This window comes from Lepisma saccharinum, chromosome 13, assembly GCF_977018435.1.
Source record: "Lepisma saccharinum chromosome 13, izLepSacc3.1, whole genome shotgun sequence".
NCBI classification, from domain to species: domain Eukaryota; kingdom Metazoa; phylum Arthropoda; class Insecta; order Zygentoma; family Lepismatidae; genus Lepisma; species Lepisma saccharinum.
In genome coordinates this window covers 77,629,647-77,645,486 of record NC_139241.1, presented here as the reverse complement: position 1 = coordinate 77,645,486, position 15,840 = coordinate 77,629,647, and the positions used below count along the sequence as shown (strand labels likewise).

Here is a 15,840-nt window from a genome sequence, read left to right as displayed (position 1 = left end):
TAATGAACAAGAGATAACATAAAAGTAATGACTAACAGAAATAAATTCAAGGTGGCAAATAGATAGAATAACAAAGATATTACGATAACTTTCTTCGGATTTGAACAAGGGCCCCTAAGCTAACAACTCGATGGCGAGGCTAAAGTGGTGCCAGGACCGCAGCCCTCCCCCAAGAAATTTAGCTGATTTCGTACCGCCCACCACATACTCTATGTATTTTTGTTATTTACAGTCGCTTTTCTGCCACTTTGGCTAATCGTGACGATGAGGATGAGCGATAGCCGAATGCGTGTACATATAATAACTTCTTCCAAGGAAATTGCCTCCACACACATGGAAACAATGATGCATGTAGAAGTGCACATGGATTCACTCACCCCGTTCTGTGTGCATGACCTGATGCAGCACCTGACCTTGGGATATCTCGTCACAGAAAGCAGCAGAGCGTATTTCCCTAACGATTGTCAATCTGTTCTGGTCACCCAGGACATGGAGAGGAGAGAACGGACATTCCACGTGCAGAAGTGATTACGACACAATGGGATCAGCAGAAATGCATTGAGCATTACTCACTGTTCAATCCCCACAAATTACTACAGGAATTTCCACTTTTGTCCTCAAGTTCCTTCAAAAGCTAGTTTTACACTTTCATATAAAGGGTGTTCGCAACAGTGACAACCCCTCTGTCCCGGGAATCTGGAGCGAGCGAACGAAAACGAGCATCTGCGCAAGTCGTGACTTGGGCTCGACCAATGAATGCGTGAGAAGGGAAACGCGGCTGCAGCTACCAGCCGTTTGCAGCAGCTCGCACCACTCGCTTTCTCCCCTTCTCTACCATCATGCGAGGCCTTGCTCCACAGATTCCCGATATAGAGTACAGGGTTACCAGATCAATATATAAGCCATTAGTGGGACACACTGATGTAGGATGGCCTCCCCGGTGGCGTAGTGGGAAAGTCGTCGCCATCGGAAACCACTTTAAACTGTAGGTCCAGTCCCGATTAGCCTATCTGTGTATAAAATGGACTTAAAAGAACAATTCAATTCAACACTGTTGTAGGATTTTGAGTCTAAATGTAAGATCCATTAATTCAGTGTAGATACACAGGAAATGTTAGAAACTAATATGGCATAATTTCAATTAAAAAATAGTCATTTGTCATTGAATTATCGAGAACAACATTCCAGAACTCAGGGACTTATCCATAATTTGACCTCCGGGGACGGGGAGTGTAAAGGTAACTTTAGGGCCAAAATATCCATAAATTGGGCCTTTGAGAAAAATTTGAGGGGAGCGTTGAGGAATTTTGCTGAGTATGTTAAGGGTGGTTGTTGGGGATGAGTGGAAACGTCACTGACCGAACTCATAATAATGCTACTACATGTATTTTCAAGCATACTTTCCCCGAGGCACTAATTTTCTTCTATATTTCCCCTTGTAATTTTCTGGAGTAGTTGTTTAGCGCATCAGATTGAATGTAAAATTACAGGTGTGCCACAGGTTCGATCCCCACCACCGGAAAAAAATAAATGTGTTCACCTGAAGACAAGAAAAGAGGTGTGTTATAAAAAATATCGTTAAGAACACTACACAATGGATAATGCCCATTTAACACTGCATGCGAAGGTATTGTAAGATGTGATAATGGTGGAGAAATGGGTTTCTCTCATCCACAATGTAACACACAGGGTAATGAATGGGAGATGGAAGGGGATTCCCCAGTTTCGAATAACGTATCATGAGCATGAATATTTTCGAGTCTGTTGAACTTGATGTATGCTGTAACTATATATAATGCCTCGATGATTAGACATATTGATTCGAATCCCACTTTAAGCTGTAGGTCCAGTCCTGATTAGCCTTTCTGTGCATAAAGTGGACTTAGATCAAAATCGATGCTTCGAAGGAAGTTGCTTGAATTTACTTCTACTGGAAATGTTTCTAATATTGGCAATGCATATCCTCAATCGACAATATATTCACAGAAAATTGTGTTCAAAGGGCAATATTTCTACACTACCTGATGCGGCGGTCTTTGGCACACCACAAGGCAGTTACGTAGCTCAGAATATCGAGAAATACAAAGATAGCCCAACCTAGGGTTACTGATCGCTATGAGGAAAAATTGGGACATGCTGTCCCAAAATGTAGGACCTTAAGTTAAAATGTAGGACACAAATCATTCACAGTAAATAATACATATTATTACTACATGTTAACAAATAATGTAAAATTGACATATTTTCAGTTTAAAAATAGATGATTTTTTAATGATTTCTGAAAAACATGTTTTCAGTCTTACTTCTAAGAGGAGCAAACTTTCCTCAAATTTCTGGTTTAGTCAAAATATACTTTTGAAAGTTAACAGTCAAACTCTTTGAAATTATACTGAACCAGCACCAAACCTTTTACAGACTATGAGATTTTTTCCCCTCAACAGTCCATTGTGCCGACATTAATGAAAATACTCTCTCAACATTTTCATTATGGTCTGAATGGCAAACAATATTCAGCATTGAATATAAATTGTAACGACCGCCATGTTAGGCAGATTTCAGTCGTATATTGGCATTTCTCTTATTCGTAAACTTTCAAGTTAAGAACTTGGATTAAATTATTTATACTTAATTGTTTTCATAATTCATGTATATATTTACGTTTTATCTTATGTTATAATATTATTCGCGTATTTTTGCAACATTTATTCAGAATTTATAGGCTAATAATTATCCCAAATAATAGGTATATGCAACGTTTTCATTGATTATAAATCCAAAATGGCTAGGATTATTACTATCTTTCACGAAAATTTTGTTGTTTAAGCACAAGTTAAATACATATCTTCTTAATATCGATTTTTGTTCAACAATGTACAAGATTGAAGTAATTTGTCTTCGTTATAAACTAAATCTTTATTTAATCATTTTTATGTGCAAGGTTAAATATGAATTATTTGATAAAATCAGTTTAGTTATAGTTTAATATTGTAATATTATAGCAAAGTATTTCTCCCTCGTTTTCAATAAAATATCGTTTTCCTATTGGCTGTTTATGTTAGGAGTGGGGGAACCACGCTGCGTGTTTTTGGCGATGTAAAAACTTCCACGTTGGCATTTTCAATTGTTGCCAACCTGAACTTTAGCTTACTATCGCTAATTAGCATTGATGTGTTATATAAATTATCAGTTTTTCTTGTGTTATTTTATGTTATGAGTTTGTATTATTGTAAGATATAACAATCTGTTATGCTGCGCCTCGCGCTTGAGGTAAGCAGTTGAGGTCTTGCTATTAACTGTGAAGGCGGTGCGCGGACTCTCGTGTTAAATAAGTTGCTTATCACTGCCGACGAGCGTGCATGACCCAACAAAATATAATTTTAACTTGTGCGAATCAGTATGTACGCGCGCGATTCGTGATTAAAGATTTTGGACATTTTAATTATGAAGTATTTGAATTTTATTTACTGTCACGTGTCGCAATTCGGTGGTTTCTTTCCTGTAACTGGTGCTTCCAATGACCGGCGGGAGCAAGGAGCGGTGTGTTGCCAATTCGGATCTCCATACCCTGGAGTTACGAGTGGTGGCACGTTGCAAACTTGAAAATATGAAACAGAATGCATTTAACATAACTACAATGGTTCCAGAAATTTTATTAGGGATATTTTTTTAGTTAAATAACTTTGTTTCGTATGTATCCTAATTTACAATCAAAATATTGAATAAAAAAGAGAAACATCTGTCGGATCCATGAATACTTCCATCGGTTTAAAACCCAAAGCAAGGAATTATGAACAATTACATCAACAGAATGTGGCCCCAACATTTTGTTGATTAATAGCTTCTGGGTGGAATGTTTGAATCGAAATTAATTTGGTTATTGAGTTTAGGAGTGTCCTCCACAGACTTGTAACTTGCTCAATGTTTCACTGTGATTTCTCTTTGTTACACTGTATTTCTTAATTCAAATTATGTGACGCTCAAAATGAAGGAAAAGAGAAGGTGTGGTATCCTCCAACCTCTAAGATGAAAAACTCTAATAGATGTATCTGCCTTGAATTGCATTGGTGTTAAACATACGCAACGGACCGTGTGGCCTAATGGATAAGGCGTCGGATCCGAAGATTGCAGGTTCGAGTCCTGTCACGGTCGAAATTAACTTTTTTCCTCCCTATTAGTTGCCTAGCCTCACTTCGGTGGTGTCTGTGCAGTCAATAAGTATTAAAGTCACATGTTAGCGAGAGTAATTTCTTCAAGCTGGAGACAAATACATCCAAAGTAGATACTATTAACAACAGAATTTTATATTATTCGCCCACATTGTCCTAATTATAAGCCTCTTATTAAAAATACAATACTTTTAGAGTATTTTAAAGCGTGGTCTTAAAAGTATGAGTCTGGGTGAAGGAGGGGGGGAATGCTTTATGGATAGAAGAAAAGGCTGTAAGGTATTTGAGGTGGGAAAACAGAGAAATACATAGGAACGATTTCATTATTGTTTAGGTTCATTTCACTTTGCTTTTCTCCCACTTTGCAGTGTTGAATTCAGCCACCTTCCCCCGAGAGGACATCAAACTCCATGGAAAAGGGAGGGGGGTGTAATATAAACATCAATGTGTAATTTACCAATAAGACAATACCAATATTTATAAATTGCTCCTTGCTTCTGATATGCAATTAGTAGAGGCATGCATATTTCGTTTTTGACGAAAACACGAAATGTGAAATTACACATTGTTATGTTAATTTTTCATGTGTGTGAAAGGTGAGAGGTGCATTTTCCTACCCTGTTTTGTCACGAAATGATGCGAAATGAACCGCAAAATGCGAAATAGACTCTTAAACACGAAATTTAGAGTTCATTTACCGACGAGACACTTTCTGAAGTCAGAATTATCCTGTGAGTTATGCAATTCACGGAAAATTTATTAATTCTGCTGTAAATATTTGAGAAGCAAAAATGGACCCCTGTATACAGGAATAAACTTAATACTCTGGTAACTACATAAATGCGCTGTTAGAAGGGATATGTTTATTTTGTGTAGTAAGTGAAGTTTTTAAATCAAATTTAGGATTATATTCACAATTTCAAAACCAAAATGTATTTTTATATACCGCTATAACAGCGAAATTTTATTTTATTTATCGCTTTTGAACCTGAATTTGACTCGGTTTTTGTACCAAAATTTTGCTTTTTTATTGACCAAAAACATGTGCCTCTAGCAATTATGTATAAATAACTATCATTTTAAGAATGAAGTTATGAGAATCAATACATTAATATTATAAGATGAAATGATTTACATTTACAGTAAACCGAGACGTCTAGACCTTCTACAACATATCTATGGATGACATCATCAATGAAACTTTCTAGGTTCCTCTCCTCTCTCATTTGATACCTTCAAATAAGCTTCTTGAAGCGTATCCTGACCCATCCTATTTACTAATTTAGCAGTAATAGAAAAGGACAATAAATTCGTTCATTATCTTGATTTTTAATTGTGAAGAAGACTAAATCAGTGCTCGTTACTACGAAAAATACAAAAAGTATGTTTTACGTTAAATTAGGGTGACCAGACATAATCTTTTTAAGAGTATTATACTCTTTTAGAGGTTCATATACTCTATACTCTTTTCAATTTGCAAAAATCCCCAAATATACTCTTGTCCTTGTTATTTAATTTCATTCATTATTTTACGCGTAAATATGCGTTAAAATCCACAGAACGGAAAACTTCAAGTTGTCAACAAACTAAGGTATTTACAAGAATTTCCTATGAACATATTCAAGAGTCCTTTTCATATTCCACCAACAAGCAAAACATATTTCAAATTCATTGGAATTTTATGATAATGATATTTTTGATACTTACTGTGCATTTTCAAAGGCGATTGAAAACATCTTGAAGATTGGGGGAAAGAAAAGAAACAATGATGGGTAAGTGGAGGTCAGTACAGGTTGGGTCAAATTTAAAAGTGATTGTGCCTCTTATAAAATTCTTCTTTACTCTGCCTGGTACAAATGTTGATTGTGAAAGACTCTTCAGTGTTATTGAAACTTATTGGCGAGAGGAAAAAAGTACACTCCTGGTGTCAACACTCGAACAAGTAATGAAAGCGAAATTCAATGTGGACATGACCTGTGAAGAGTTTAGACTGGCAATAAAGGACGATTTAAACATACTCAAGAAAGCAAAATCATCCCAGAAGTATGAATGATGGTGCCATTGGTGAGGAAGTATTTGTAATTAGCTAATTACATTAGACTCATAAGTAATTTGAATGTGTAGAGTGTAGGCCTATTTTATAGGGGCTATAATAGAAGCAATAACAAATAACCACCCGTATTTTCTTTTTCTTTTTATGTTTTGTGCATGCGCACCTTCAACCTATATACTATACTCTTTTTGGTCAACAAATATCTGGTCACCCTAGTTAAATTAAAGTGAATGAAAGGATGCCACAGTGAGCATGGTTGCTAAATTTCTTAGTTTTGTCGAATGCTCTGCCAAGTTAATGAAATTTTCGGGCTCTTTTTTAATTTCCTGGGGGAATTCCCTCCCGAGACACTCCCTAAATTTATCACTGCTCTTGGCTAATCGCGAAGATGAGGATATGGTGAAATTGATGAAGAGACACCGCCAAAGAACATCCATTCCCAGGCCGGTGTTCGAACCCAGGAACCGTAGTGTCGAAAAGCGTTGTGCTAACCACTCCACCATGGTAGTCGGCATATATATACATAAATAAAAGGGGCGATGAAGTGTTAGAGCTGGAAAAGAGCGAGAGTAGTTGTGTGTGTGTGTATGTGTGTGTGTGTGTGTGCATACCTAAATTTACAAATGCTGACCCTAATTTATCCATTCGTAAACCTCCTATCAACAGACTCAAATTTTTCCTAGCACCGTCCAGAAACCGGATTTCTAACTTCAAAAAAGAAACGAACGAATGATAGCTATTTAAGCTAACCGTAATGTGACTACATTTGCAAAATATTGATGATAACGACATGCTTTTAAATGTAGAAAGCGTATTTCAGAGTTGCTTACTTTTTGTTTCTTGATAACAACAATTAATTGTTGTCTTGAGTAGAATCATAATAATTATGCTTACCCGTCAAGTGAAGGATATTATTTTTTAAGTAGAATTAGTGCTTGACTTGAATCACGTAGTGTACGAGTTGTGAAAAAGGCCCATTGTCTTTTGAGAACCACACGGACAGTTATATCTTACGATCAATTAATTTTATTTATGACCTATTCTTTAACACTGTATATATGAGAGTTAAGTATTTGTTTTGTAAATTCCTTTGAGAAGATACTGTTTATGTCAGCAGAGCTACATCTTGTACAGTGGGATCCATTAGTATTATTGTGCAAATTGTCCATCACCATGTTCGTGCACTTTATTTGACCCGATAAGAGCTTCAAGAATTAAAAGAAAACTCAAAACAAGCTGTTGACAACTTCTGCACCAGCATACATAAAAATCCATCGCTTAAAAACACATGGGATGTAAGAAAAAAGTTAATGAAAATAGTCGTGGACAATTTGCACGGTAATACTCATGGATCCCACTGTACAACGGGTCCTGAGCCTCTATAAATATTTTGTCAAATTACACTGCTCTACAATGAAATGATTTCATACACAAGGGTAGCAGACTTTTATTGATTTTAAGGTGCTGAATACAAAATCTTGCATTCCTTGATTGACTCTTGATTTAATCTAATATCAGGAAATATAACTTAAACCACATGCAAATATTTTATCTATACGTATGTACTTTTGTGCAACAGTAACATCAGAAAACGTCAAACATTGTCCAAAATTGATTACAATTGCATAAAATGACATTCTAATCATATTTTTCATGCACAGTAAGTCAACGAAAGATGTAAATTTAGTATTTTACAAGATTTATTAGCGTTTCTTGCGAATTTCATCACATTTCACGTATATTGTGCGAGAAATACGATTGTCAAAATTGTCATGGACAATACAAATTGTCCATGACTACTGTCATTATATTCTATCTTGGTCGGTATTGCTGCTACAATAATTTTTCGTCGTCCTCTTCTTCTAAGAGAACCAAACCCAACAAGCCTAACCTAACCACCACAGATTATTACACCCCCAAAAAGCTATCAGCCAATGGCAATACTTAAAACAGTTGTAGCAGCAATCACTACCTTTTATCTTGAATAGTACCGTGAATTAAGGTCCAAATTTTTTTATGTATACTGGTGCAGAGATTTTCAGTAGCTTCTTTGACATTTAGTTTCAATTCCTGAAAATCTTATTGCGTAAAACAACCAGAATAAACATGGTGGTGGACAACTTGCTTGGTAGCAGTTTTGCATCCCGCTGTATATAATGCATAAAGAAATATGGTAAATTGTTTTACTATTTTATTTGTCCATTATCTATAAACAATAACAATACGTGAATAAGCCCACGAGTTCACTACGAAGCTTCCTGGCAAGCCGAAAACAAACCGTTACAACTCTCGACGGCACAACATGTTTGTTCGGTCTACTACCAATGAACGGAGGTGAAGAATTGAGGTTGTAGCAGACGACACAGTATGATTTCTGGCACACGAGCGCCTTCGTGGCCGAAGAGCGAACTACAGTCACCTGGATTTTTACTTGCGGTAGTCAATCTAAATTACCGTGCGGTGAATGAAGTTTCGTCGCGGTACGGTTCGAGCGTTTTCTCTTGCAGCTTCGTAATTATGATTCGCGGTGTTCAGTGCTTGTGTATTGTGCAAGGATTATATTCAGCTCTTGTGTACCGGTAATACGTTTTGGTGACACTACATGTGCGTTTCAAAACCATGATGATTGTGAAGTCGAAGCAATAACAGAAAGGTGTTGTGCGGAAAACACATCGTTGCATGCGTGTGACATGTTTCTTAAAATCCAATTAAGATCAAATTGAATGTTGGTGCAAGAACGTACAAGAATCTTGACGTCTTATTCTCTGTTCTGTCAATCAAAACTCTTGCTAAGACTAAGCAAGACTTCGCGCACGGGCGTGTTATGTCGTTCTGGATTTTCATGAAAATGTTGACAATATTTTGTACAGCAGTGCTTCAGTTAGTGTAGATACGGGAGTGTGATGGTGTATGTTTGGTGAATAGTCGCAGAAGTTCCTCTATTTGTGGCAAAAGCTTTCAAATTCGACAGTGTTTGCATGCCTCACGATGTTGCAAACATGTGCAAGGGCAAGGATGTACAAGAGCTTGTGACACGCTTTCTACGCCTAGGCTATTTTTGAAGACCAATACTTTCCTCAATGATGGACTTTGGTGTTGGGAATGCCCTTATGGCCGTTGGCCGGGCTTCGAAAAGATCAAAGCTAGGCAGAAAGCTGTCACGACGCTTGTCGTTAGTGACGAAAGTGCCAAATCTTATTCACGTACGTTTGAAACAGGAAATGGGTTCGAGAGATTCTGTTAGGCTACGAAGACCGAGTGGCAAGCAGCTTCGAAACTTTGAAGTTACTGCAATTGCTCCTGATAAGACGCAGCGAATAGTAAGTACATACTATTTTTATCGCATGTTTATCTATGTTTATACTTATTTAATTATTTTTTCGTTTGCTGCAGTGCAAACATGTGTTGTCATCATAAATCAATATATTTCTCAATTGGTGAATATGTATGTTCGGTCACTGTCGTATCACCAATACAAGGCGCCTGCAAATTTTCACTTGGCGCCTGAATTTTCTAATGAAGTTCTAAAAATTATATAGCACATACATATTTGGTGCGTACTTCGATATTTTCTTCTTATGCCATGGTTTATGATATTTACATGCTGTTACAAATTTTGAAATGAGGAAACGAAGAAAAACTTGCTAAAAATGTTATATTAATATTTAAAGATTCGTAGTTTCCATTTTCGATTTAAAAAAGTTTAGCATATTTAAGAATATTTCAGTTATATCATAGTGTCTGAAGAATATCTTTAACATCGTACTATTACTACTACTTTGGGAGAAAAACATATTTGAACGACACCTGTCGTTTAATTAGCTGATTAATTAAGGTGGCTGAACATAAGGCAAAGTTAAAATTTCAAATCTGAATGAAAACTACACGTCCATCGTAAAATATTTATACAAAATGCATTATTGATTTTGCTCGATTATTTGCACGTGTCGCTTGGAAACAAACCGTCAGGAATAAATGCTATATTTCGTACCAAAGCAACGCGAGAAGTTTCGTGAATCGCTTGTCGCTTGCATGTCGCCTCGATCTGTTGATCGCGCATGCGCAGTGAATGCTTTTGTACAGACTGGAGGTGGCCTTGTCGCTTGTCGTTTCGGTGTGAATTCCTCGTGTCGCGTGTCGAGGCGACTGCGTTACCACTACGCTTTCAAGGAGATCCTGGAATGATTTCAGAAGTAAACTGTGAAAGATGAAATGGCATGTTACCTCCTCGCATTCGGTGGTGATAATGCACTTTTACTGTGCTTGACCTGTTCAAGTTAAATTCGTGTTCAATACAACAACGGTTGAGGTAGCTTTTAGACCGAAACGATTTTCTCTCGTGTCCTTAGAAGGGCGCAAGCGCGCCGTAAGTGCCGACACACCCAAAAATTTCAGCAATTATTAACTCATTCGTTTAGGAAACGCACTCCAGCGCAAGAATTACCGTACTTACTTTTTATCCAATCTTGAATTAATTAAATTAAATTAGGTGTCCACGCATACAGAACTGCTCCCTTAATCGGTATCGTCAAGGATTTTTGATTTCAAGAGTGGACTTTGAATTCAAAAATCTCCTAAATCCTATTTTAAGAAAAACTAACAACCGTGGTGCAACACCTATCGAAGAGCCGGGGAGGGCGGCTTTTCATTGGGTGACGCGTGGTCAGCGCATCGGATCCCATCGCCGCTGTTTTCTGGCTTTCGTGACCGGAGCCGCTACTTCTTCTATTCAAGTAGCTTCCCAATTATCCTCACGACGCTGGGTCAACGCCGAAATTTTGGAGACTCCCACCGGGAATCGAACCCGAGACATCTCGCACCGAAGGTGAAAGAGGCTAACCACTTTATATATATAAGGAATATCCCTATTCGGCAGTATCGTCAATTCAGACATGTCAATTTTCACTGTATTCTCATTTTTCATTTTCATTTTCTCATTTTCGGACAAACACAAACATCCATGTCTTAACCGGGATTCGAACCCGGGAACTCTGGCTTTGTAGAGCGTTGTGCTAGCCACTCCGCCACGAAGGTTGACCTTGGCCATGCGGGAGCACTCAGCAAAGCAGCCGCTGGTGTAGTGAACTGACGGGAAAATTCTTTCCTGGAATCACCTACGCCGGGAATCGAACTTTGATTTTCTGCGTGGTAGTCAGGCACCCTGTCGATCTAACGACGCCGCTTTGAGAACGTCGAGTTCAATCCCCCGGGAAGCATGTGTTGGGATTAATACTGCGTCCTTCTGGTGACGTGAGTTGATTAGATCTACAGTTTAAAGTGGAATCAGAAACATGGCAGAAAGTTAACCTGGAGATTCAAGCACACGTAGCAATAATTCCGACTGTCCATACGAAAAAAAAATACAGAATATTATTTGTAAATGTGTAGCCAAATTGAAGAAATGGTTTATTGATAAGGAAGGAACATACACAAACATGTTTTAATTAATGGAAGTAACCGGTTTACTAGTAGTAAGGTATTTCAGTACAATATTTTGCTGTAGGCACGACCTTGTGGCACTATTTTTGCAGTTTCAATGTTTTTATGTTTTGTGGGAGTGGAATGTGGAGGAAATAATCTAGACGGGGTTTGTAACAACAAAATCAGACCTTCATATCTCTCCCTCTCTTTTCTCTCGTTCTCTGTCTCACTCTTTTTATCTCCTTCCTGTACCTTCTCTTTTTCTGCATCTCTCTCTCACTCTTTTTTTTCTTTTTTCTCTTCCCGCCCTTTTCCCTTTCTGTTTTCTTTTTCAACCATCGTCTTTTATTCTTTCTCTACCTTCCCTTTCTTTCTCCATTCCCCTCTCTCACTCTTTTTCTCCCTGCATCTTTTTCTACTCCTCTCTCTCTCTCTCTTTTTCTCCCTCTCTTTCCCTGTCTCTCTTCCTCTTCTATTCTTATTTTTTCCCTCTCTCTTTCTTTCTCTTCCTCTTTTTCAACCATTCTCTCTTTACCTCTTTCTCTCTCTCTCTCCCCTCTCTCTAAACGACCTGGAAAAATGTGTTTTTTCTCTCTCAGTTTCAAACATCCGTGTCTATGCAATAAAAATTTAACTAATTTGTATCGTACTTAGGGTTGTGGGAGGGAGACTGGCAGTCTTGAGATAGATAGGTCAATGCCCTTAAGGGCTGTAGAGCCAGTTTTATTTCGAGCCTACTTTATGCACTGATAGGCTAATCGGGACTGGACCTACAGTTTAAAATTAGATCCTTACCATTATGTGCCTCCATTGGGTATCGAACCCTGGACCCCTTGATTACAAGGCGACGACACTACCACCGCGCCCTCAGGGATTCTCTTACTTATTATTGTGTATTGAAATAAACAGAAAGTGTCGAGGCTTCGCGATTACACAAAAGTGGCAGAAAAGCTAAGTAAAATATACCAAATCGATCAATTAATATTTTCACGCTACAATCTTAGAATTCGAATTATTTGAAGTTTTGCCTGATTGCGCCCTTGATAGGGATGCTGCGAACAAAAGTTGAAAACACATATTTTTTGACCACTGACGATCTGTCGGTTGATAACTTCATATTATCTTCGAGGACCCTATGTTGAAACTTGTAAATTCGCTCCTGACCAAGGTGATAGTCTATGATACGTTCATGTCGTTCAATTGAATTCAATGAGTGTATGAAGTTAATCCGGTATTGTCACGGATGCAGGATGTTTCATGGGAAAAACAATGCATGCCGTTTACAACAATATAACATGATGAGTTGCAATCTGTTTGTGCATCTTGTTTACCCATCCTTTGCGTCCGTGGTGCACTGCATCCTGGTATCCTTGAGATGACGTACCCACATCTCAAAAATTATCTTCCAGTTACCACGTGCGACATGTTTATTTAGTAATCTTCCATTGACATTGGTCGTTTCGTTATCAACCGTTTAAATACTTGTATCCTAGTTCAAACACAAAATAACCGCCACTTCCTGTAGTAACACGGGCAGAGGTGCGACAATGCTTGGATTTGCAATTTTTTCAGTGGCGAATTCTGAAAGTTTGTCCTGATTTATTGTATGCATTTATTATTAGGGCTTGCAATTTTATGAAAAATCATATTCTTTTTCTGAGCCTTGAAAACAATGCTAAACCTGCTATCAGTGTATCTCCCTTCAGTTAGAACCAGAAAACATTGTTTTTACCGGGTGTTCCATAAGTCTGGAACCGTAGGAGAAGAACAAAACAAGTTCAGGTTAGGAACTTATTATTGTACAACACAGTTCAAGAATGCGTTCAAAGTCCCCCACCCACCTCCTTAGTAAGTGCCATGGTTTACCTGTAACAGAAAAAAAGGGTAATATGAACAATTCCTATGGTTCCAGACTTATGGGACATCTTTTCATTCATTTTTGGCTTTTAGGTAATTTTTCAGTATTTTTTTCCTGTTTTTGCACTATTTTTCTTCATTTGTGAGGTTTAATTTTCTCCTGCCATGTTGTTTCCTGAATTTTAAATGCATTTGCTAGCATAACTTACATATTTAAATTTCCTGACATGGTCCTTTTAGCAAGCTCGCCATGAATGAAAAATATTGTCAATGCAAAAGCACAATGTTATTCTTAACTGAAATATTTGGCAATATGGATTTAATAATTAATAAAAAAAGGTAAAGTGCTCCCCTGTGCATAGCACCACGCCATGAAGGCGTATAAGGGGTGTGGGGGTAACGCCCAACACTTTCTTGATCCGGTCGCGAGTGGGGGTGATGTGATCAGCATCACGCCCCTGACCGCCTTTACCCTCCAGGGTTTCCCCCAGGTACCCATGTTATTAGACGCTGGGTGGGCGCCGGGGCCGCTTCCATCGTTAGAAAAGTTCCCGGATTTGAACCGGCCGGGGATCGAACCCGGGACCTTTAGCATGGTAGTCAGACGCGTTACCGACCTAGCCACCGCGGCCTATAATTAATTGTGGCAAATTTATTTTTGCTCCAGCAAACATAGAATACTTTGTGTAAAGCCTACTTTGAGGTTTATATATATATATATATATATATATATATATATATATATATATATATATATATAATGATGCACGCGAAAGACGGCTTTCAAAGAATGTGAATAAATTACAGAAAAAACATTGAAGTAAAATAAGGAAAACTACATTACATTAGCATTTAAATGCTCCCCGCCCTCTTTGCTTCAATAGTTTAAAACACCAAAACAATGGTTTTATCGAATTATTCAACTACTCTCCTGTGATTTATGAAAAATCAAGCTTTCATTCTCAGAGCGAAAATTATTTTAGGTAATTTTTTGGAATAATTTTAAGGTGATTGTATAGGTTATTTTCTACATTTTTTTAAGTCATCAGCTTTCTAGCCCTCTTTATTATACACCTCATCTTGATTACTTAGATGTAATACATAGAAATGGAACACCAATGCAAGCATCCAAGTGAAACAAGAACAGAAGTCCGACAACTTCAAATTTTCCATAACTCCCTTTTTACCTAAAATTGGTTCTGGATTCCCCCTTCACCAGGGGAATTTCCGTTCGTGTAGCAACACTGCCTCTGTCAAGCGCGGCACAGACAGCAGGAAGGAACAAGTAGTGTTCTCCTGCCACCGCTGTTTCCAGCGATGCAACTGACCACACAGGCGAAGTGTTTTAAATAGTCACTCGCACCATGGACGTCCGCAGGATTTTTTCCAGGGAGGGGCAAGCAAGGTATTTTTTTTCCCAGGGGGGCAAAGGACACATATTTTCCTCCAAAATAGTGATGCCCTCTCAAAAAACACTATTTCAGTCTGAAATTATCATCTTTCTTCAACGAATTTATAATAATTAACATAAATTACTGTGATTGAAATGAAACTCTGTGTGAAATATATAATTTTTAGGTAAACGTTCATTTTCCAAGCGATGGCTGTGGCCCCCTTGCCCCCCCCCCCTTCCGGACGCCCATGACTCGCACACTTTCTCTTCGGCTCCCTCGCCCTCCCCGTACACAGTCTAGGGATTGACACAATATCCGGATAACGGATATCCAACTTTCGGATAATTCGGATGTTCGGATAAAATTTTATCCGGATTTAGCCATCCCTATAGTACAGGAAGGAAACCGGGTCGTCAAAGGAGTGCGATGGAGAACATAAACCAGTTATTTACTTAAGAAGCTTGTTTTAAGAATTTGCATAATATATAATGAGGAATTACCCGTATATTAAAGCTAAATGTATACAAATATGTGAAAGAAAGTTGGTTTAGCAGCGGTAAATGCGGCAACATGGAGAATACGCCACTGATAAGCAGAGCTTTCAGCATCTGATTGGTCTATTAGCAAACTCACCTCTCCTCGAGAACGAGTTTGAAGTTTAGGTACCAGACCGTGACCAAGAAATAGATAGGAGGCATGGCGGTTCATTTGTGAGTGCCTCTTTAATAATTTCGTCTAATCACCGTTCATCCTCATCGCCGCAGTCATCCTAAAGTGAATAGCGACTATAGTGTAAATCACCAACCCTGAGACCTTCTGTAAACAAACAGTCGCACCGATTCGATGTATCACTCCGCGTCAGCTGATTCATGACCGCCGACTACCGCATAGAACTCGCCATGTTGAAAGTGGCACTACTTCCTTGCTATTCACATGATTATTTTTAGAA

The 15,840-nt window shown here is 38.1% G+C and overlaps 1 protein-coding gene across 1 annotated transcript in view; it reads left to right on the top strand.

The window, feature by feature from the left end:
- Positions 1–8,660: 8,660 nt before the first annotated feature.
- The window catches only part of LOC145997440 (uncharacterized), a 697,926-nt gene continuing 690,746 nt past the window's right edge, over positions 8,661–15,840 (top strand). Inside the window, exon 1 of the mRNA XM_083134479.1 lies at positions 8,661–9,539. Coding sequence (XP_082990605.1) covers positions 9,300–9,539 — 240 coding nt within the window. The 5' untranslated portion in view covers positions 8,661–9,299. The remainder of the gene's footprint in view (positions 9,540–15,840) is intronic.